The 24,520-nt window shown below is 39.9% G+C and overlaps 1 protein-coding gene across 1 annotated transcript in view; it reads left to right on the top strand.

Annotated features, from left to right (window-relative positions):
• Positions 1 to 24,520, top strand: part of LOC124133679 (gamma-aminobutyric acid receptor subunit gamma-2-like) — a 107,334-nt gene that overhangs the window by 47,311 nt on the left and 35,503 nt on the right. The window contains exon 2 of the mRNA XM_046498140.2: positions 9,013 to 9,113. Within this exon, the coding sequence (XP_046354096.1) occupies positions 9,013 to 9,113 (101 nt within the window). The remainder of the gene's footprint in view (positions 1 to 9,012; positions 9,114 to 24,520) is intronic.

Below are 24,520 nucleotides of genomic sequence, written 5' to 3'. Positions count from 1 at the left end.
CAGTTACCGACGCCTCATAGTGTTCGCTAAGTGTATGTCTAATATAGCTCGTGGTAATAACGTGTCTGTAGTTACTGACACCAAAAGCTTTCGCGAAGAGCTTGTCTGATTTAATTGGTAGCCAAAATGGTTGTCAAAATATATCACTGCATGTCAAATATTATGCTTGTATGTCAAGCAATATATGTTTCCAAGCAGCCAAAACAGTTGTCAAAAATACTTTTAGTTTTAATATACTTGCAATCTTACCGATTTGGTGATAGTTTACGATGCCTAATGGTAAAAAGTTGCTAATGTAAAGCTTGATATTTGCCTGTATGATTCTGTTGTACAAGTGCATCGTGAAATATGTTCAACGTGTCAGTTTTCTATTGCCATACGTTCATATTATCGTGGGAGTTAAAGTCACATTCGGCTTAGTAATGTTACCATTATGCATTATTGCATTATTCAACAACCATACTGGGGAAAAGCTGCTATAAAATGATATCCAAATTAAAGGGATAGCATTAATACGTTGACCTGGATATGTCATAAATGACAGGCATCAGATGGCAAGGAATAATGTCTGAACGTTCTGTGCAATTTAGTCGTTGATGATGAATAAAAGAACTTCAGCATATAAACTTTTTATTCAGAAAAGCGCCATTCGATGATTCAATCTAGTATGTACATGTATGGACCAAGACTGTAAGTGAGTGGGTGGGTTTAACACGGCCTTGAACAGTATTGCAGTTATATCACGGCGTGTCAGCTTGATGTGGAAGGAACACCCGTAGTGATGCAGGTCTCAGACAGTTACCACTTTGGTGAAATCCACGAGCATGGGTATGGTGCTGACAAACCTAGAAACATAATTGGGGCGAACATGGATTCGAACCAACAATCATAGGTTTCTATGTGCCCAAGGGACGAAAAGTTCTACGAATAACGAATTTAGACGACAAGGACCCCTGTGTCCCCAGTATGAAGAGAAAGTAGTCATGCTTACTTTCTTTCTAGGTGTTGTTTGTATACCTCTTCATACAAGCAGTACACCTTCAAGTATACGTTGAGTCTGCTCAAAAATCGGGTTCGGTCAGACAATTTATACCAGATCTGTTTAAAAATCGGGAAATTTTATATGGAAGTATTTTGATAGCGGTGTGTATATCATGATTAATTCCAAGTCCTCTTCATGCTTTGTTTCTGTACCAAACCTTTCTTATCTTACTTGCACGTTTCTGCACTTTAAATATTAAATTAGTTAACGTTTTGCCCCAAATGGCAAGTGTTTCAAATTTATTCATGATATTCGATTTCGGAGAGTACAAACAATACATCTCATTGCTTTATTTACATCTTCTCTTTCAACTATATGTATTTATCTTCATTCTGACAACACAAAGACACATGCAAGAACATCTTCATCTGGCATCAATCATCTCTTGTCATTTCCCTTTTTGAAAAGAACCTCCTACTACTTTTATCATACATTGACAAAGGAATAATCCTTCAAAGTCATGTCCCACACGGAATTGAATATGTTTGATTTATCGCAGCAATATTGAGAACCCAAAACATCGTACTACATGTACTTGTCATCAAGTCTGTCCACGAGGGAAACATGTGGACTCAATTCCCTGGCCACGAAGAGAATAAATCAGAAATCTTGTTACGTCTTCACTGCCTCTGCTTTGTAGTAAGTGGGACTGAGCTGCACATTAGGCCCCTGGGGAGGTTATATCGATTAAACAACTATGCGTTGTATTGTTCTTACTTACTAGCCATTTGGGCAGTGGGAAAGGGAAGAATATAGTTATGAGATAATGAATAAAGTGGACCTTCACGGAACGGTTTCCACGTTTATCCAATGGTTATTGAATTTGGTTATCAAATACATAAAAATACATAATAGACTATGCAACATGCAGTTGTTATCTCAGGAGAACTGGGGATATACATAAAGTATTAGCATCCTTCGGATAGGGGAGGGTGGGGGGGGGGGGGGGGGGGGGGGGGTGGATGGTCTTTAGTTCGAGTCCCAGATAAGCAATGATTATCAATCTTGGTCTGTCAACACCGTAATCATGATTCAACTGAAACGCTGTGATGTTACAGAAACACTGGACTAAACAGCGTGGAAACAGCTCCACAACTACTCACTCACTATCCAAGGGGATGATACAGAGATCACCTGTACCACCAGTATACGGTGACTTGGGAAGGGCCATCTTTCCCGAGTGCTGTACTCTGATCTTCATGGTGTTAAGCCCTTTTTCTGAAAGTATTCGATCACTGCACGTTCCTCAAGTATATCCATTCTCCAAGGTCACAGAGCTTGCTTATTTTGCTGACTTGTCACAGCGAAACACTTTGCTTATTTGTCTTGTGGATCACCTCCATGAGACAAGGTAAAATCCAGCTAAAATATTTCATTATTACACACTTCCTTCTGTGTGAGGCTCAGACAACCTTCGAAGATATAAAGAAGGGAAACGGATTCAACACAGTATGAAAAAGACAAAGCAACAGTGAGGACATTAGAGGACATTAGGTGTTCGTGACATGGGTGTCCTCCCCCTACCAGTAGTAACAGTCGGGATTGAGGTGGAGGTCAGTCTACATTTCGAACCAGACCGTCTACGTCAAGGAATTTCTCTCCTTCTAGTAGTAATTATAATGGCTTGTCATATAAGTGCCCGGCGTATTACTGGTCTCATTTGTGTGAAAGTAGTGCAGTTGTTTGGGTAAGCACGGAGACGGAAGTTGAACTGACAGACTACAGGTAACCATGACGAATTAGTATATGAATAATATAATAACGCCGCAGTCAGCAATGACTGGACCAGGCAAATCATGCGCAACGATCTACACCAGCTTGGTACTACGAAACGCAATCAACAAGCTAAAAGAGACAAGACCCTTTCCACAAGATGAGGTGAAATTGGGTTTTACGTCGCGTCCAAGATTATTGCACTTATATAGCGAAGTGCATGCACGTGCGTGTGTGTGTGTGGCTGCTTGTACTAGTCCGGACTTATAGTGTTAGCTCACTGAAATACCATGCCGCAGTTTAACATGAATAGTCCACTCAGACAGTATACAGACTCCGAGCTGACCAGTCCTTGGTTTATTCCCTTAATGCCGAGCGCGAGACAGGGTAACAACAAGTACAATCTTTTAACGTCTTTTGGTATGACGCGGCCGGGGATCGAACCCCGGACCTTCCGCTCTCCGGGCAGACGCTCTACCACTAGACCACGGAGGCAGTCCCCTTTCCATAAGAGTAACAAATCTCTGCTAAAGGGTGAGACTAGTACACAATTCCTACCATACCATAAGTATGTGTTTCTGAACTGTTATATATTGAATGTTTCAGTTTTAGATATTTGCAGTAAGTAAAAGCGAAACAAAACACACTTTCCATAACCATTAGAAATCTCTATTAAAAGCACGGTATGTTGTACGATTGTGTTCATGAATCACTATGAAATAGTCATGACAACAGGTGTTCGCGAAAACGTTCTGTTTCACCGTCACAAACACATGCGAGGGCGAGTAAAGTATTTGCATGAAAGAAAGACGGGAACATGTGGTACAAGTCAAAACAGGAAATGCATCGGACATAATTTTGGGGACTCAAATTTGGAAATATCATCTACATGTCTACCATAAACCTTATTGAAAGCTTTAGTAAGGTCTCGAATAATGTAACCCAGCTGTCGTATGAGTCCCATATTATTATACCTTTCATAATCAAACAGTATTTAAACCATGTTAAATTTTGACACCTTAAATAAAAGTAATGAAAATGTGCACTTTGAATTATGAACACAATTGAAACAATCATGAAAACGGCACGATGTCTATTTACACAAAGTAGACGGAAAGTTTTGGCTAGTTTGAATGAAATCAAACCCGAAAACAGCTGTTGTATTTTTCTGAAAAGGCGGCACTTTATAGTGGATTCCGTTTCAGTGTACAACTATCTGATTCTAACAAAATAGAATACTTAAGTAGTTCGAAATTTTAGTTTGCCAACTGATGGGACACCTGCGCCCGAAGAGCATTGTCTGCATCCGAAACGTGAGATCCCATCACAATTGAAGCTCCTTCAATTAATACCACTTATAAGTGGCAATCCCACTTTAATCAGAGCCTACAACATCTCTCTGTGCAGCAGCGGCTTAAGCACTTCCTGTGTTTTGACTCTAATTGTGAAAAGATGCTCGCAGTTAATCACAACCTATGGACAGTAGCAATTTGTAATTGTATATTATTGTACATCCCACAATGATGCAGAAACTGACACCGTGTACCATTGTCCCGTTACTTCCAGGAATCCTTTGATCATGCGTTGTCTATTCTCTAAGAGCTGTAATCATGTATGCTCTCCAAGCGCAAGTTCCGTTAATGGTTATACTCTATATCAGCATACATATACTTTATAAATTTACAACTTTGACGGTCCAATTTGTGTGAGAGCTCATGACCAAACATAATCAGGTTATAAATAACACTTCACTGTAAAAGTATACCAATTGTTTCCGTTCGTGTGTGTGACCGGACAATTGTTTCTTATCTTTTAATAATGATGCTGTTGGCTTTTGCAACGTTATTGTCTTGATAACCGAAGCAGGAAATTGCTCTGAGGGCGTTTGGTGTTAACCGTTATAAATGTCGATTCTTCAGTTCACCGGAATAACGATTGAGTGTTATGTCTCCCTGGTGCAGAACTGCTTATAACTGCTTATAACTACACGTGTCAAGCTCCACACAGAGTAGCCGTGGATATATGGTGTAAGGATGTACGTTCAATGGTTGTCATTTTTGTCGCGGGGGTTCGTCGAATCAGCGAGAAAGTTTTTGTTTGTCAAAAACGTTCGTGGAAGGGTCCCCGAATTGCAATTTCGTGGCTGTATCGTAATCCATTCGTAATTGATCCTTATGTTCCGTAACAGCTTCATATTTGATTCGTTTGCATTCTTGGCTATTCTTAGCGATTCGTGGCTCCCAAAATTTCTTTTCCTCAACCCGAAAACATCCCGAAACAGCCAAGAATGTCCCGAGTCAACTACGAATCATGTAACAAAGAGGAGTAAGAACAACATTCGTAACTTAGTCGAAGGTGATTCTTACAATTCGTGCATGATCCGTACATGAATCTTGTAATTCGTACATGTTTCTTAACCCATTCCTGGCATTCTTCATATTTTTCAACCCGATTAGCCACGAAAGTTTGCATTATTGGCCGAATCATCACGTGGTCGTAGCGAAAGGGGGCATTAATGTTTACAGCGATTCGAATGAATGAGAATAATGCGTGGTGGGAACAGAGTGAGTTAGTGTTTAACTCCACTGACATATTCAAGCTATATTATGACGAACTGTTAATAATCGAGTCTGGACCAGACAAACCAACCGCCCTTAACATGAACAGCGACCAACGTCATCAGGGCACGACAACACCGTATTCATTCGAAATACTCATAATAATATTTAAATTGTATGTCTTTCTCGGCCATATGGTCTTTGATTAGGCAACCGCTTCTTCAAATTCAATATCTCCTTTCTGTCTTTATTGCGAAATGTGTTTCGCGATTCTCGTACACATATTAGCATCATCACTAAGGTTTCGCGTGATAACACACTGTCAGGTCACAGAGCCTGAACAACCAATCCCTATATAAGACGACTCTTACGAAGACAGGGGCGGTCGGTTAGCCTAGTGGTTAAAGCGTTCGCTCGTCAAGCCGAAGGCCCGGATTCATTTCCCGTTACAGCTGAGACCCATTTCTGGGGTAACCCGCTATGATAACGCTGGAATATTGCTCAAAGCGGTGAAGAAACTCACTCACTCACTCACTCACTCACTCACTCACTCACTCACGTAGTACAGGAGACGCATTTAGACCAGGAATCCCCCACGCAAATAAACGTATATCCCTATTTAAGATAAAACGTCAAAGCCAGAGAATACCCAGTCTCGATTATCCAACGAAACAGATTCCATTTGGTCTAATAAGGGGGATATGGTTTTACGCCGTGTTTAGCTATATTCCAACAATATACCGACAGGGAACACCATACATGAGCTTCACATGTCGGAAATCGAACTATTACTTGTCCGTGAAGAGATCACCCGTTTAATAAACATAGAGCTGTATTACACATTGTGTAATACCAAAACGCGTGCGTATGTACTCTCGGAACACGTTTCACGAACAAATATTGAAAGCTCTCAACATCACTTGCCTTATTCAACGACATTGCGTGTGGAGATGATAGATCACTGAGAGGAGTTCATGTACACTCGATTATCCCAGCAACCCTGTTGCTAGGCTGACGTCGAATGGCATTGTTTTGCCGGTGAATCTTGCAACAAAATTCCACAAATTACGTCATAGGGCCCTGTGACGTAATTGTAAACTATGCAGTGCGGGGCCCCCTTCCACAAGGCGATCGTACTGCAGCACAACGACAGTCGAAGTCTATGTTAATGTATGTGAGTTACGATAACCATAGCAGTACGATAACTTTGTGGGTTATAAAGGTGGGCCGTTGTATAGTATAAACTAAATACCTGTCAACTTTTGATGTGTTTGAAGTATTATTCTATTTTTTGGAAAATGCTGTGAATCGTGTAAATGTCTGCCTATTCAAACACGACAGTGAAATTCTAAAATAGTTGACAAGTGGCAAGTAATAAATATGATACTAAACTTGCTCGTCAGATACCAGATTCACTCTTTTCATAAAATTGGTAATACACGGGAGCTCGTTTAGTATTCTATGTATATGCCATCAGTATTCGGCGAACGCTTTAACCAACGGGCCAACTTGCCGCCCCTCACAACGGTGACTGTATAGCAATACAGCGGAAACAGTTTTTTTAATATACTACTAACAATTCGTTCATAACTACGATATGGCATGACAGATTAAGCCTATCAGGAAAGAATCAGGTGGTCCTTTACCTTTGTCGAGTAGTATATAATGAAGTTGTACGAATAGTCACCTGCCTACGAGTTGTGTTTAACGTTACCGTGAGGGTGAATAAGTTCATCCCACATGACGAACGGCAGACCCCTTGGTGTTCCCTATTTCCGGAGTTGACAGTAGTTCTAAACTCCAATGCTCTCGGGCTTCGCGTACGTCTGTCACATCAAATATGCAACAAGTCAAGCCAGCAATAGACCTACAGATCCACACGCCTTCCTAAACGAATCATTTAAGATAAGGCGATACTGGGAAGGAAGGGCGAAATCATTCTGCTCCGACAGTGTCTCCCGTCGCGTTGGAAGATCATGAACATGTTTGTCATGAGACTCTGCATCCTTCAGTGTAGATACAGTTTTCTGAATTTCTGTGTCTATTGATAAAGTAATTGGTTAGATAAGCGATAAAAAAAATGCTTATATGTTCAGGATGTGTTGACTTGGGAAAGGGTTTGTTCAAAGTTTTAATGCTAAAATATCATCACATTGTCTCTTACCACTTAGTGGTCAACACCCCCTTAGCCTCCTCTCATCAATGGAAGAAAGGGATTCCTTTACCTGGCCCCAGCAAAGCCTTCAGAAGGTTTTATGCCAGGCATGTGGATAACATTTCCAAAGTTGACATCAATTCACATACATTTACACATGTATATAATTTTATGTCTAAATTTACAACCGTGTAAATATGGTAAAAGTGACGTTTTCGTCTGGTCCATATCACGATATACATCATTGTGTCATACCTATTCACAACACAATTACAGAAATCTTCGATATCGTACTATACTAAAGGGCACTGGTATATGTGTTCATATTTGTGTTTTCTTATTATAATTTACAAGCCCATAGCTAAACACTATTTTCTTAAAAAATAAAGGTATTTAATTGCATTGAAAATATATCTAATTTAATTTCTCCAGATTTGTAAAAGTGAAATATAAAATATTTAAATTTCAAATTTTGCAGAGCAGTTAATGTGTTCTATACATAATTTATGTTAATACAAATAAATTTGGTTCAGTTACCGTCTGATACATGTATGTCCAGAGGGGGAAGTTGTCGTCCTTGTGTAGAGTTGCGTCCCTTAAACGTGCCAGAAACCTTTGCTGAATCCTAGATTCACCCCGATTATTTTTAGGTTTTTGAGGACCGTGCTCGTCTAAGCATGCATCACGTCGGGCTGTCCTCCCGTATAAGGACAAAACGCAGTAATATAACTGAGCTTATTTTCAAAGCGGCGGTAGACCAAACTCACTCCCCCACTCACCAATACCCCTGTGTTCTTACAACAGCATGTTATGTCGGTGACCCCCAATAGTTCTTCTCTGTATATATGAGACCCGTGAAGATCCGGGGTAGAATAGGTCTCAGCAACCCATGCTTGCCGTAAAAGGTGACTATGCTTGTCGTAAAAGGCGACTAACGGGATCAGGTGGTCAGGCTCGCTGACTTTGTTGATGCATGTCATTGATCCCAATTGCTTGGATCGATTTTCATGATATTAATCGGTGGATTTTCTGGTCCAGACTCGATTATTTACAGACCGCCGTCATATAGCTAGAGTGCGGCGTTAAACAACAAACCAACCAACTGTATATATGACGCGATCAGTATTGTGAATGTGAGTGCATATACCATCACAGCATGAAAAGTCAGGTTTCCGTATCTCGAACCCCTTCCGGACACCTTCCCACTTTGAATCCGACCCTGAAACCTTCGCCCGAAATTGTCAACAGTTTAGGGTGCATTTTGTTCATTTACACACATAGATATCAGACAATTACCAAGAAGATTGCTAAATGTATCCTGAAGGTTACAGTGCCGGGGTCAAAGTGGAAGGTATACGTAAGGTTTCCAAAAACGGAAATCTGACTTTTCATGCAGTGTATAAATCGTACAAATGAAAATCTGCCCCTTTCGACTTACACATATAGTATTCTATCACTAGCAACAAACAGCGTGTGTAAATTTATACGATATGTTATATTTTAGATAATCCAACAAATTAATCGCTTCTATATTATTATTTCAGATATGTGTTGGGGGCCTATGCTTCTCTGACGGATGAGGTCTCCGCTGTGCTGGACAAGCTTCTGGACAATTACAACAAAGATGTTCGCCCGGGACTGGGGGGTAAGTCCTATGTTGCTAGACGTCCTCATCGTTACATACCGGGGGCACGGGTGGCCCAAGGCGCCGCGATTCGCTGTGCAGAGTTGCGTCCCTTTGGCACGCCAGAAACCTATGATTGTGGGTTCGAATCCCGGTTCGCCCCAGTTATGTTTCTAGGTTTGTCAGCACCATACCCGTGCTCGTGGGTTTCACCGAAGCGGTAAACGTTTGAAACCTGCATCACTTCGGGCTTTTTCTCCCACATCATGCTGACACGCCGTGATATAACTGGAATACTGTTAAAAGCGGCGTTAACCCCAACTCACTCACTCACTCACTCACTCACTCACTCGTTACATACCTGGACACTTCGCAATACAATACGATACGATACGATACGATACGATACGATACGATACGATACGATACGATACGATACGATACGATATTATACGATACCGCAAACTACATGGACGTATCGTTTTATCCCGGTATGGTATAACAGTAGTGATCGTTTCAAAGTAATACCGCGGGATATAACCATAAGGTACTACCACAATACTTTCACGAATACAACGATACCGCTACATTGCGACGACAACGCTTTCACGTAATACAACTACACTGTCATAGTGCTACCACAACACCTTCGCGTTATGTAACCTTATTGCTACCACAATACTTTAACGTAATACAACCTTACTGATACCACGTTACATCAATACTTTCACGTAATACAATCTTACTGCTTCCGCAATACTTCCACGTAATACAACCTTACTGATACCACGTTACATCAATACTTCCACGTAGTACAACCTTACTGATACCACGTTACATCAATACTCTCACGTAATACAACCTTGCTGATACCACGTTACATCAATACTTTCACGAACTACAACCTAACTGCTACAGTGATACGTCAATACTTTCACGGAATACAACCTAACTGCTACAGTGCTACGTCATTACTTTCGCGTAATACAACCAAACTGCTAAAGTGGTACGTCAATACTTTCACGTAATACAACCTAACTGCTAAAGTGCTTCCTCAATACTGTCACTACCTACAACCTAACTGCTACAGTGCTACGTCAATACTTTCACGGAATACAACCTAACTGCTACAGTGCTACGTCAATACTTTCGCGTAATACAACCAAACTGCTAAAGTGCTACGTCAATACTTTCACGTAATACAACCTAACTGCTACAGTGCTTTATCAATACTGTCACTACCTACAACCTAACTGCTACAGTGCTACCTCAATACTTTCACGTAATACAACCAAACTGCTAAAGTGCTACGTCAATACTTTCACGTACTACAACCAAACAGCTGCAGTGCTACGTCAATACTTTCACGTAATACAACCTTACTAATGCCACGTTACATCAATACTTTCACGTAATACAACCTTACTAATAGCACGTTACATCAATACTTTCACGTAACACAACCTAACTGCTACAGTGCTACGTCAATACTTTCACGTAATACAACCTAACTGCTACAGTGCTACGTCAATACTTTCACATAATACAACCAAACAGCTACAGTGCTACGTCAATACTTTCACGTAATACAACCTAACTGCTACAGTGCTACGTCAATACTTTAACGTAATACAACCAAACAGCTGAAGTGCTACATGTACGTCAATACTTTCACGTAATACAACCTTACTAATACCACGTTTCATCAATACTTTCACGTAATACAACAAAACAGCTACAGTGCAACGTCAATACTTTCACGTAATACAATCTTACTTATACCACGTTACATCAATACGTTCACGTAATACAACCTTACTAATACCACGTTACATCAATACTTTCACGTAATACAACCAAACAGCTACAGTGCTACGTCAATACTTTCACGTAATACAACCTTACTAATACCACGTTACATCAATAATTTTACGTAATACAACCTTACTAATACCACGTTACATCAATACTTTCACGTACTACAACCTAACTGCTAAAGTGCTACGTCAATACTTTCACGTGATACAACCTAACTGCTACAGTGCTACGTCAATACTTTCACATAATACAACCAAACAGCTACAGTGCTACGTCAATACTTTCACGTAATACAACCTAACTGCTACAGTGCTTCCTCAATACTGTTACGGAATACAACCTAACTGCTACAGTGCTACGTCAATACTTTCACGTAATACAACCAAACTGCTACAGTGCTACGTCAATACTTTCGCGTAATACAACCAAACAGCTGCAGTGCTACATGTACGTCAATACTTTCACGTAATACAACCTTACTAATACCACGTTACATCAATACTTTCACGTAATACAACCTTACTAATACCACGTTACATCAATACTTTCACGTAATACAACCTTACTAATACCACGTTACATCAATACTTTCACGTAATACAATCTTACTTATACCACGTTACATCAATACGTTCACGTAATACAACCTTACTAATACCACGTTACATCAATACTTTCACGTAATACAACCTAACTGCTACAGTGCTACGTCAATACTTTCACGTCATACAACCTAACTGCTACAGTGCAACGTCAATACTGTCATTACCTATAACCTTACTGCTACAGTGCAACGTCAATACTGTCATTACCTATAACCTTACTGCTACAGTGCTACAGTACGTCAATAGTTTCACGTAATACAACCCTACTGCTACAGTGCTACGTCAATACTGTCACTACCTAAAACCTTACTGCTACAGTGCTACAGTACGTCAATACTTTCACGTAATACAACCTAACTGCTACAGTGCTACGTCAATACTTTCACGTAATACAACCTAACTGTTACAGTGCTACGTCAATACTTTCACGTAATACAACGTAACTGCTACAGTGCTACGTCAATACTTTCACGAACTACAACCTAACTGCTAAAGTGCTACGTCAATACTTTCACGTAATACAACCTAACTGCTACAGTGCTACGTCAATACTTTCACGTTATACAACCTAACTGCTACAGTGCTACGTCAATACTTTCACGTAATACAACCTAACTGCTACAGTGCTACGTCAATACTTCACGTAATACAACCTAACTGCCATAGTTCTACTTCAATACTTTCACGTTATACAACCTAACTGCTACAGTGCTACGTCAATACTTTCACGTAATACAACCCTACTGCTACAGCGCTTCCTCAATACTTTCACGTAATACAACCTAAGTCCTACGTTGCTTCCTCAATACTTAAACGTAATACAACATTAATGCTACGTGCTACCTTAATACCTTCACGTTGTACAACCTTCCTGCTACGGTGCTACCTCAACACAAAATTATGATTCAAGTAGAAAAAAATTCACTCCATATTACGTGTGGCAGGAATACTGCTTTGCTGCGTCAGGCAACAAACAAACAAACACTTACTTTTTTTATGAAAATTGTGTGAGTGGCGGGTGCTACAGTTAGAGCAGGACAAGCTTACCCTTTTCGCGAACACCTGGTGTCATCCCTGATTAGCGGTGATCCATTAATATTTTCACCACTCTTTTGCCATTGACGTTCAAGGGAATCTGTTTCAGTAGATAATCGCGACTGGTTCCTGGCGTTGACGTTATATGTTAACAATAGCGAGATATACCAATGCTTTTGTTTGTTTGTTTGTTGTGTCACGCCGCACTCAGCAATATTTAGCTTTTTGACGGAGGTCGGTAAATAACCAAGGCTGGACCAGACAATCCAGTGACTGATATCATGAGCATCGAGTCACGCAATTGGAAACGATGACACGTATCAACCAAGTCAACGAGCCTGACCACCCGATCCCGTTACTCGCCTCTTACGATAAGCATGGGTTGCTGAAGACCAATTCTAAACCGGATCTACATGGGTCGATATATCAATGCATTTTATGCAGTGTTATTCATCTTGTTGGGTTGGAAAGAAATTGACAACATAAGCCTACTTTGTATATATATATATATATATATATATATATAAGGCAGCCTGTGCATTTAATTGTCTAAAAAAGTCCATTGTATATTAATTCATTAATCACTACTCTCCTCACGACAAACTAGGTCACAGACCGATAGATATAGATTGTCTAAGACAAGTAGTATAAAGTATCATAGCATAAGGGCTTACCGAATGTGAGGCCAAAGAAGCCTGACGCTATGAAATATTTAAAATTAATTCCAATTCTACCACCAGTTCTGGACAAGTGGGTTCTCGTTGAATGTAGATCTGACATTTGGCCTCGCTTAATAGATTACTCATGTCCCTGTGTGACAATATGGTATGTTTTATATATAGGATAATTCAATTATAGGCACGTCAAGTGCAATGTATAGGGAATGGTCGATCAATTTTAATGATCCTCAGTAAACAAAAGGCCTTAAGGAATTGCCCAGTTTATACTCCTCAGAGTCATATACGGCCACTGTAATATTGACCGCTACTTACTGGGGTCATGTAGAGACGGTAGCTCGGGTTCTGCTTCATTGTGAAACGGTAAATGTCAGAACCATGAAAGGTTGTCTAGGTTTGGAATGTCTTGGAAATGGCTATGGAAAGAATAACACCGACGTGACTTAGTGATTTATGGTGATCTTATGAAGCCAGCTATTTACTCCATCGATGGTAAAGAGCGCCAGACAAATATGAAGATATTTTATAAATGCCATCATAGTGAATGGTGTGATTCCACTATTAATGCATCAAGGGATTTCTCTATATGTTATATATCTGTATTAACAAAAGTCGGGATTGTCTCTTTAATGATAGCAATACGCATTACTCTTTCAGAGAGGTAGCCATCATGCAATGAAATATAGACCGCTAAAGCAAGAGAATAACCAGTCTCGATTATCCGCCGAAACATAATCAGTTCAGCGGTGAAAAATATGTGAATCGATCACTGAAAATCAGTGATGACACCAGGTGTTCGCAAACCCCCGTTAATCCGGAAATCCCGCTACCTGGACGCGGACAGGAAAGAAAAGGACATTTGTTAATCCGAAAATATGACAATTAGATGGATCACACCACTCTGATGATCGTATTTTGATCAGCTATATCATTATATAATACAACGCTCACGGTGTACTTACATGTATACCAAAGTCCAGTTCATCCACAAAACATTTCGATTTTGTGTACATCCTTTTGAGACATATTTTTTGTGGGAATTGTTTAACATGATCAGCTGCAATATGGTAGAATAGGGTGAAACGACATAAACACACAACGCTCTATCACTCAATCATGACATCCCCAAGTACTCTAATTAGGATATTTTCATGCAAGTTTGAGTCCAAGTTTGCCCATAATATACATCCTATCGGTAATGAATTTATACAAAGCCCGATGAAATTGTCAATTATCTCATAACAATTTAGTGCTTAGCATTTCTTCCAATTTGAATGGTTGTCAAACTCCCAGAGCAGGATCCTTTGACGACTGATGCCTTGCGAAATGTTCACCGGCATTATTGGCCAACTCGGCTTCATTATTCAGTGGTGTGTGCGGACCCGATAAGGATGTAACTCTTTAACCAGCATGTGTGGTGTTTGAGTAATAGGATGTAGGACTGTATAACTTCGCAATTCTGGAGATAATGGCCACCAGTACCCTTTTCAAATAGTCGAAAAAGTCTAAATTAAGCTTTGAATTTTGTGAAATCTTGTGGCATCGTTTACTGTTTGATCAAGTTAGAATTGGGTTTTGAGAGTGGTAATTTTCTGCGAAGTAAAGAGCTATTCCTGTGCTCCATTACGGAAAACCAAACAGAAATGGGAGAGAGATTGTTACCAAATGAGACTCTTCATTCTCGACAAACATAACCACAGCCAATGCGTTCAAAATCAATGGAATTTTCAAAAGCAAACAACCATTGAAAAAGGCAATGGAGATGCTCAGGACTTCTATTGACGGACTCAATGTGATCGCGACGTAACCCCTGGCGAAAAGCGACCACGGATTCGCTGATCTATGCTTACCATGAAAAGGAATAACGGCTCATCAATAACTCGCAGCGAGTATTTCTGTGTAATAGAATTCCCCAGCGTTAACTACTGCTGACTTACACTCGTCCGAATCAAAGGCTGTTTGACCAGAGATTGTCCAGTTTGGTCCTAGGTGGACCTAGATTTATGACGTTACGTGGTTGTGAATGACCCCCCCTCTCTTGATTTATTCATCGGCTTGTTCCTCGAGGTTCGGTCGATTCATGGCTCCTAATTTTTAAACCTCAGCATACTGTTTGGCAGAAGTTTGTTGGTCCTGTCTAGTAATTGGGCACTAATAGCCCCAAGGTGGATTGAATTGACAATTACTACAGCTTTTTTATTCACTGCCTTTGTGAGCTAATGCGCTGGAAACATACCTGCAAGGATGCAAACACCGTGATCGAATCTGTCTTTCTCCCCTCCCTCTTCCTTTTGAAGAGTTCATTTTTTGTGAATTTTGCTTGTGGCCAAACAAATTTTATTCCTTGAAACCTCACGGAAGCTGTTTGCAAGTTGTTAGGCGAGACTGGAAAATAACGTCGTGAGGTTCTTTGATAAAAACATCCAATCAGCTGAATGCAGGGAATGTTTTTTTATTCTTCTCGAAACTACCTCACTGCATTCGTTAACTTGAGATCAAGTACCGTTTTGAGAATAAGTTGATGCTCACAAAACGCCTTCTCCATCAAAGAGACTGCATTAGTAGCGTGTGTGTGTTAGTCAAGTAAATGGAAAATACTGATTTTTCGCATCCTGACATGGACGTGCATTTGCCGTTAACATTTAAAGTAATATTACCGATTGAAATGAGTGTCACTTTTTTGTACACATAGTTTTTGCTGGGTGACATCAAGTGCATTTAAAACAGCAACATAGAAGTAGAAGGTTTAGTGATACCAAGAATTTTTTTATCAAGACTATTCAAAGTTGTGTATTAATGATCGCTATCTGTATTTTCGGCTCAGGCAATTAGTGAGTGAGTGATTTTTTATATCCACTGTCAATATTGAGATATTTTATAAGATAAGATAAGACAGACTTTATTATCCCGAGGAAAATATTATCCTTGCAAGAAAATAATCCAGGATTCTTAGCAATAGAATTTAGTTCTTATGGAAGACCTGTTTAATCAATGACCGATAGCATTAGCAGCGAACCTTGCCATCAGTATACATTAGTTAACACACGGAAATGTCACCCAATGCAACCGCCAATCCCAAATTTTGTCTGTAGCTACGAGAATGACGTAGTACGGTGGACCTATAAGTATTCCACCATACAGTCATACTGTAAGTGTTCCCGAATGTTGTGTAGGAGAATTTACCTCTGTGTTGAACCTGACAAGAATAGGTCCCCAGCACTGGTGCTGGTCCTATGAAGAGTGAGTGAGTGAGTATGGTTTTACGCCGCTTTTAGCAATATTCCAGCAATATCACGGCGGGGGACACCAGAAATGGGCTTCACACATTGTACCCATGTCGGGAATCGAACCCGGGTCTTCGGCGTGACGAGCTAACGCTTTAACCACTGGGCTACCCGACCGCCCCTGTCCTATGAAGAGATTAAGTGGATCGGGTGGCCAGGCTTGGTAACTTTGTTGATTGCTGTCACCGTAACCCAAAAACGTGTCACATACTGGTGGTTTGTCTGCCCAAGACTCGAATATTTATGTCGTGATATAGACAGAATATTGCTGACTGCTGTGTTAAACAATATTCACTATGGCAAAATTAAAAGACACGGAAACATACGGGAAAAGTCAAATTAAGGAATAACAACAGAAACCACTTTAGTAACTGATGGAAATATCATCAACTTGTCCGTCATAAAACATTTTGAAAGCTTTGAGGCCTTGAATGTTGCAACCTTGATTAAACAAATTTTGAGCAAGAGTTTGAGCAAACCACGCCAACACCGTTATACTTCCTCCTTAGGAATATCAGTTCCAGTCGCATTCTGATCACAGTCATGGCGCTTGTAAAATATGTAAATTGCACAAAAAATCATCTAACGGACGGTTTTAGCTTCACTGATCTTTTAAAGGCCCCTGGTACACTAATTAAGATTGTTGTCTTCCCATATTGAATATCAGGGCCTTTGAAGTTATTTCTTTCTGAATACCAAGTTGTAATACACATCACGAGGTTCAGTTGTTGAAAATCTCACAGAACTTATAAGCCCATGCCACAGAGTACATCGGAGCCGAACAACAATGTCAAAACAATCACCATATTGATTGGCAAAAGGCGTAGAATCCAAGAAGGCGTCTCATGATTGTCATTATAATGTCCGTCAGTAATCCTCTCCGATCAATTTCACCGACGCCTTAATAACTATTGAAACGCACTCCTGTATTCAAAGTGCCATGTTGACGGACCACTGGCGTCACTCAAACGACAAACAGAGGTGTACTTAATGTCTTGTCAATATGTTGTATGAAATCTAGAAGAAACAGCGGTGTGCAACATATGTTAAAGCATATGTCTTCTGACGTTTACAAGGGGCGGTCGGGTAGCCTAGTGGTTAAAGCGTTAGCTCGTCACGCCGAAGACCCGAGTTCGATTCCCGACATGGGTACAATGTGTGAAGCCCATTTCTGGTGTCCCCCGCCGTGATATTGCTGGAATATTGCTAAAAGCGGCGTAAAACCATACTCACTCACTCACTCTGACGTTTACTGAGAAAACAACACGTGAAATGCTGGAATCCCTCGTCAACAACATGTACATGGAATTTGGGGATAATCCATTTAAACAAGAAGCAGGCATCCCCATTGGCACAAACTGTGCTCCCCTTCATGCTTATCTGTTTCTTGATGCATATTTATCGCAATTTCTGCTTGGACTTGCAAAGTAAAAACAAGGGAATATGTTCAAGAACTTCAGCTTCAGGTATATCGATGGTCTGATATCTTTCAATCATGGTCAAATGGCTAATTCCCTTCCACTGATGTACTAACCAAGTATAATTTAGAACAGAAATTTAACTTAAAAGCTTTACTAAGGCCTTGAATGTTGTAACCTTGCTCATACATCTTTTGAGCAGGAGTCGAATGACACTCTTTGAAATCGTAGTAGAAAGAGCATGGTCGATTGCACCTTAACAGTTGTGAAATGTAGTCATCAAAGGACGGAGCTGCTAGAATACTGGACGTTTGACTATTGGAAAGTTAAAGTCATCTCTCTTGTCATACAGTCGTTTGGGGAGTTTTTGACAATCTGAAATGTTATGCATAGATCTAAATATAGAACAGACGATGCGGTCTCACAGGTCTCCTTTACTTTGAATTAATACATTTACGATACGCATTGTCACAATTCTGGTCCATGTCATATATATAAGGTACGTTTAGTTATAATTCTAATTTATATCAAACTATATTTCCGATACAGATAGTTATAATTCTGGTCTACATCATAATATTTTTACGATACGTTTGGCTATGATTCTAGTTTATATCACACTATATTTACGATACGGAGAGTTATAATTCTGGTCTACATCATAATATATTTACGATACGTTTGGTTCTAATTCTGGTTTGTATCATAATATATTTATTATACGGGTGGTTAGAAGGCTGAAGCATGTCATACTATATTTACGATATAATGAGTACCCCGGGTATGTCAACATGTCCATTCAAATTCTACAATGCCATGTTTTCCTCCAATTTCAAAAGCAGTGCATAGCTTCCCAATGCTTTTCAATGGTTTTTTACACTTTCCAAGGCTTTCCATAGATTTCCAATTTTGGAAATATCATTGGATAAAATCCTTCAATCTACCCTTCAATCCACAATTTTTGGAATGAGAATTCTTTCGAAACTGGGGCGGTCGGGTAGCCTGGTGGTCATAGCGTTCGCTCGTCTAGCCGAAGACCCGGGTTCGATTCCCGAAATGGGTACAATGTGTAAAGCCCATTTCTGGCGTCCCCCAGCCGTGATATTGCTGGAATATTCCTAAAAGGGGCGCAAAACCATACCCACTCACTCACTCACTCGACATAGAGTGGTTCGGTTAGAGAAAATCGGTAACTCACTCACTCACTTTCGAAACTTGGAAATGTTACTATTTCCCCCAGTGACATTTAGTGACCAGTTCACCATGGATCAAGGAATGAAGTTCCAGACGGTTTTTATGTGATGTATGGTAGTCAGAGTAGAAAAGTAAAAACATATTTTGACAAAATTGAATTTGGTTCCTTTCTAAGATTGCAAATAGAAAACAAATCATTTTCGTCGTTTTTGTTTCAAATACTTTATGTGAATATAAAGAAAACCCTTCTTTGATTGTATTAAGGATTATAAACTGACGTCCAAAAGAAACTTTACCAACTGAAAATATAAATTTCAGACAAAGAATACATTTTTTTTCGATGAAGTCTATCTAAAACACATAACCTAAATACAACAATAGTGTATGCAGAAAATGTTAATAGTCTGTTACATGTTTGCGAGATAACACGCGAAAAAGTGAAAAACACGTGCACCACGGACAACTGCAAATGCACGTGCGGGTAAAGGTATAAAACGATTGCAACGGCAAGTCAGACATCCACAGTGATAAAAAACACACAAAAGAAATGCCACGACTCACAGTCGAACGACGTGAACGAGCCTTAGGTATGGTACAGATGGGAGCCACCCACGTCCATATGTGGCAACGACGTGACTGGCAGAGGGTTGTCTTCACTGACGAAAGTCGATTCTGTATGTTTAGGGCTGATGGAAGACAACGTGTTTACCGCCGAAGGGGTGAACGAACGGCGGCGTGTTGCGTGCACGAGGTCGTACCATATGGTGGAGGGAGTGTCATGGTGTGGGGAGGGATCTGTGGGCAGGAGAGGACACCGCTGGTCATTGTTGACGGAAACTTGACAGCTCGGCGTTACATGGCTATTAACATTCTTCGTCCAGTTGTCCTACCATTTCTCCAACAGCAGCCACGTAGTGTCATTTATCAGCATGACAACGCTAGAGCCCATACAGCCAGAATTGTCACTAACATCCTCGCAGCGAACAACGTCAACGACCTGCCGTGGCCTGCACGCTCACCCGGCATGTCCCCCATAGAACACCTCTGGGACTTGATGGACTTCGACAACGACCACACTCTCCAGCCAACCGGCAAGAACTGATCTTTGCCCTCCAAGAAGAATGGCGTCAAATCCTACGTGACCTCATCAGACGACTGACTTTTTCTGTGCGTCGAAGGGTTTTTGCGTGTATTGAGGCATTTGGTGGTCACACACGCTACTAATGACTTGTTATTGAAAGTGAGCGATTGTTTATGTACTCTGCCTATTGTCCATGATTCTGAAAGCTCGAGTTTTGTACCACACCCAACTTTGGGGGGCTCTGACGTCATTCTCGGTCGCGATATGATTGTCATTTTTAGTGTTGATTATGTTGATATATTGATCTTCTCAATACTCTTTACTTCATGCATGTATGTTTTGTTGTTTTTGAGCAATAGTGATTTCAAACTCTGGTAAAGTTTCTTTTGGACGTCAGTGTAGTTAAACTTTGAGACACGGATTTGGTGGGACGTTTGCTGTGCCTTGGAATGTATTTCTCTTTTTACGGATTTTTCTGGAGTATGGACATTCCAAAACTTGATAGTATTTGGTTTTGGCAGATTTCTTCCTCAATTAACATCTGGCATTATTTGATATGTCACCCATGCCAAGTTCTTTAACAATCAATGTAGTGATTCTTACATATAATGCATATGTTATTTGAGGCCTTTAAAGTGGGAACAACTACTCATCTACAATTTTACATCCAGGGCAGCCAGACTTTGGATGATAGATTTGGCTTCTTGCTATCTGTATCACCCGATGTGATATTGCTTGAATATTGATGTAACCATACCCATTCACCCATGTTGAATTTAATAACGTAGACAACATACTTAACATGTCTGGAAAGACGTACTGAGGTGACGACTGATTCTCCAAGGTCACAGTAAATGCGTCCGGACTCCTAGCCTGGCACTTAAGGTACCAGTAGTTATATTAAACTTGGACATGGGTGCTCTGTTCCCTCAGTTATTACACAGTTGGGAAGACATTTCCACAGGTCAGTGGTGAATCATCCTGATATGTTGCCAACGGCCTTGTCATCTATCTACGCCGTGATATAATTGAAATACTATATTTTGCAAGTCGGTAAATGATTCAACATATAGTCAGCATAAATAATTATGAAGCCATACATTAATAGTGATGATTTGTGTCGACATACGAAAATACATTTTTACTAAAAGCGACTTTTCAAGCCAAATTGTTGCAAAACACACAATTGTTTACGGTTTAAAGGAGGCATTTGTGTTTTCCGACCAGCAAATTATATTTCAGTGAGTGAGTGAGTGAGTGTGGTTATATAACGGCATGTGAGCTTAAAAAAAGTCCAAAGTGATGCAGGCGTTAGACGTTTACCTCGTCTAACGGTGCTGGCAAACCAATAAATCAGGATAAATCTGGGATTCGAACCTACAATCATAGGTTTCTGGTACATCTAAGGTAGAGAACTCTACAAGGTAGACAACTCATGAGATGTATGAAACAGGGCGCCTTTTCACAAATATCTGACATCTAAAACATTTCAGATGACGAAATGTGTGCAGCTAGAAATCGCCCCCCCCCCCCCCCATGTCATGATACGGGAGAAGACTGTTTCAAGAACAGATGGATATACATAGAATCAAATTGCATTATTAGGAAGAGCAGAAATTACAACTAAAAATACTACTGATCAAATGTTGCTTTGATGTCGAATAGTTCACAAGAAAGTTGTGTCATTCTTATGACTACATACACACTCGCAGAAACTAATCAACCACACTTGGCATCAAAATAACTATATTTTTAAAAAGTGTCATAGTTTTGAAATTGTGTTAAGCCCTATTTTATTGGGCCCGTGTTGAAAAGGGAAATTAAATTTAAACCCTTCTTTACTTAGGCTCTTGGACACTAATTGGATTGGCTGAAAAAGCCCTAAGGAATCTTAAAACTGGCACGGAATCCTTTTCGATGAAAGAGTTTAAGTAAATTTCAGTGCCTTTTTACCCATTTTATTCTTTAGACTTGATTACATCATCGGGTAATGTAACTGTTACTTCACTAGATTAGATTAACAAATACTCTTGAATAGCTTTCATCTATGATTTATGGATGACTTAATATACGAGAACAATAACGCTACGAATGAATTAAATAAATATCCATTCATCTTGCGAGAGCAACAATGCAGCCACTCAGTGGTCCATTCTCCATACACACAGCAGATGCTTCCTTTCTGACCTATTATTTATTATGGCCTAATCAATTCAATCTTCCCAAACGTGCTTCAACCTGGATATCTTTAATTGACCAATCCAGATTGAAAGTTTAAACGTTTTGATATTGCCAGTTTTCGGTTGACAGTATAAATGAAACTGATTGCTAAAGTGATGGCATTAACCATAGTGTTTAAGTACAGCCGTTATACCTCATTACGACACTTTGCAGGATTCATGTTGTTGGAGATGCTGGCGCAAAGAGAGAATAGGTCATCTGTGACGTCCTTGTCGTTTCCGACAAACTTTCTTGAGATAGCGTCATCATGGTGTCTTTGCCATCTAAGGTGTAAAGGATACTAAGTCTGCCCGGAGAGTGGAAGTTCGGTTGTTCGATCCCCGGCCGAATCATACCAAAATACGTTAAAAGATGGTGGTTGGACTAAGGACTAGCTCGGGGTGGGGTTTCGATGTCAAACTGCGACGTAGTATATATAGTAGCAGTGGTAGTCCACGCTTCATTTAAAGACACCTCCACACTTCTAAATATATTATGTGTGAAAACTAACTCAGACAGTGTCTCTGTGTCATTAGGACCATCGTTAAGGGCTTGATTGATATATACTATATACTAATTTTTATTGGTAGTAAAACACACACACACACACACACACACACACACACACTCACTCACTCACACACACACACACACACACACACACACACACACACACACACACACACACACACACACACACACACACACACACACATACACGAGCATGCACGTCGCTATAAAAGTGCAATAATCTTGGACGCGACGTTAAACTATTTCACCTCACCTTACCTTTACCACCAAGCCTCTGTGTAGTTTGATAGGTGGTATGTGTGAAATGAAACCTTTGAGTCCACATTTGTGTTTCTTGTTAATATCTCTGACATTTATATTTGTAGACCATTCAAGCCCCATTTATTTGGTAGTAGGATTCATTTATTAAAACAACATTCCTTCAATAAGTTTGAACTATATTATTAGACGATGAAGCACTCATTGTATTGATGCTTGGACTGTGCAATAACTTGTCTCATCAAGTCTATCTGTGTGTACAGCTTTGATTTCCCTTCACATAAGCACCGACTACGAAATGTGTTCCATTGAATACAAGGAGAGTTTAATGGTGCAGTCATATTTATTTGATTTCAAATCACATTCAGGACAACATAAATAAGAGAAACGATGATAATGTGTGCTACTGGGGATGCAAGGATGCATTTATCTTGTGCGCTCAGACAATAGGAGTTGTCTGCAAATGAAATCTCTATGATGTGTCACACCACGGTCGGCCACTATGCCATAAAGCCTAGACGTGTTTATCACCAGGGTACAGATCTTCACTTGTAACTAAATGCAATGGGCAACAGGGGATTTGAAGAAAATATCGAATGTGAAGGGGCTTGTCGATAACAGGATGCTTCAGCAGACAAACACACATCCATATAGATCTTCTCGCCTCTCCATGAACTTTGACGAACGTGCATAATTGAACATGTTTGTGTTATGGAACGCGAGTCTTATTACACACACATGTAATGTAATTCCATACGCATTACGGGAAAGTAAACATTGACATTGAAATATGATATTGATGTTTAAGTCGATGTAAACGTTGTTCATTTTTAGAGTCTTTTGGGAACATTTTGATTGATGATCATTATTATCATCATCATTAATAAGACAATGGAAGTTGACGGTTATTTGAAAGCTATTTTCATAGTTACAGCCAAATGCAGCCAAATACAGCCTTGATTAAAAATATTTGTGTTTGGACCTGAAAACGTTATTTTATCCTTGGGTGCTTTTGCTTTTGAAGTAATTTTTGTGGAATTCCCCCTCTAATATTTCGTATTTATTTTCCCCTTAAAATCCCATTATTCATCAGCAGTAGTTTCAATACGGTCGTTATACACCCAATAACGTCTTTTGTCATTATCAATTTCCTAAGTATGTATATATGACTTTCCACAATTAATACAAATCTATATATTTTTTGTGATTATAAAAATGGGGATATAGTGTGAATAGTACTTTAACATATGTGATGGACGATGCAACACTTAAACAATTAACATTCATGTACTTTCTAATGCACCACG

This window comes from Haliotis rufescens, unplaced genomic scaffold (assembly GCF_023055435.1).
Source record: "Haliotis rufescens isolate VD_foot unplaced genomic scaffold, xgHalRufe1.0.p SCAF_7, whole genome shotgun sequence".
Taxonomy (NCBI): domain Eukaryota; kingdom Metazoa; phylum Mollusca; class Gastropoda; order Lepetellida; family Haliotidae; genus Haliotis; species Haliotis rufescens.
This window is presented reverse-complemented; position numbering and strand designations above follow the sequence as displayed.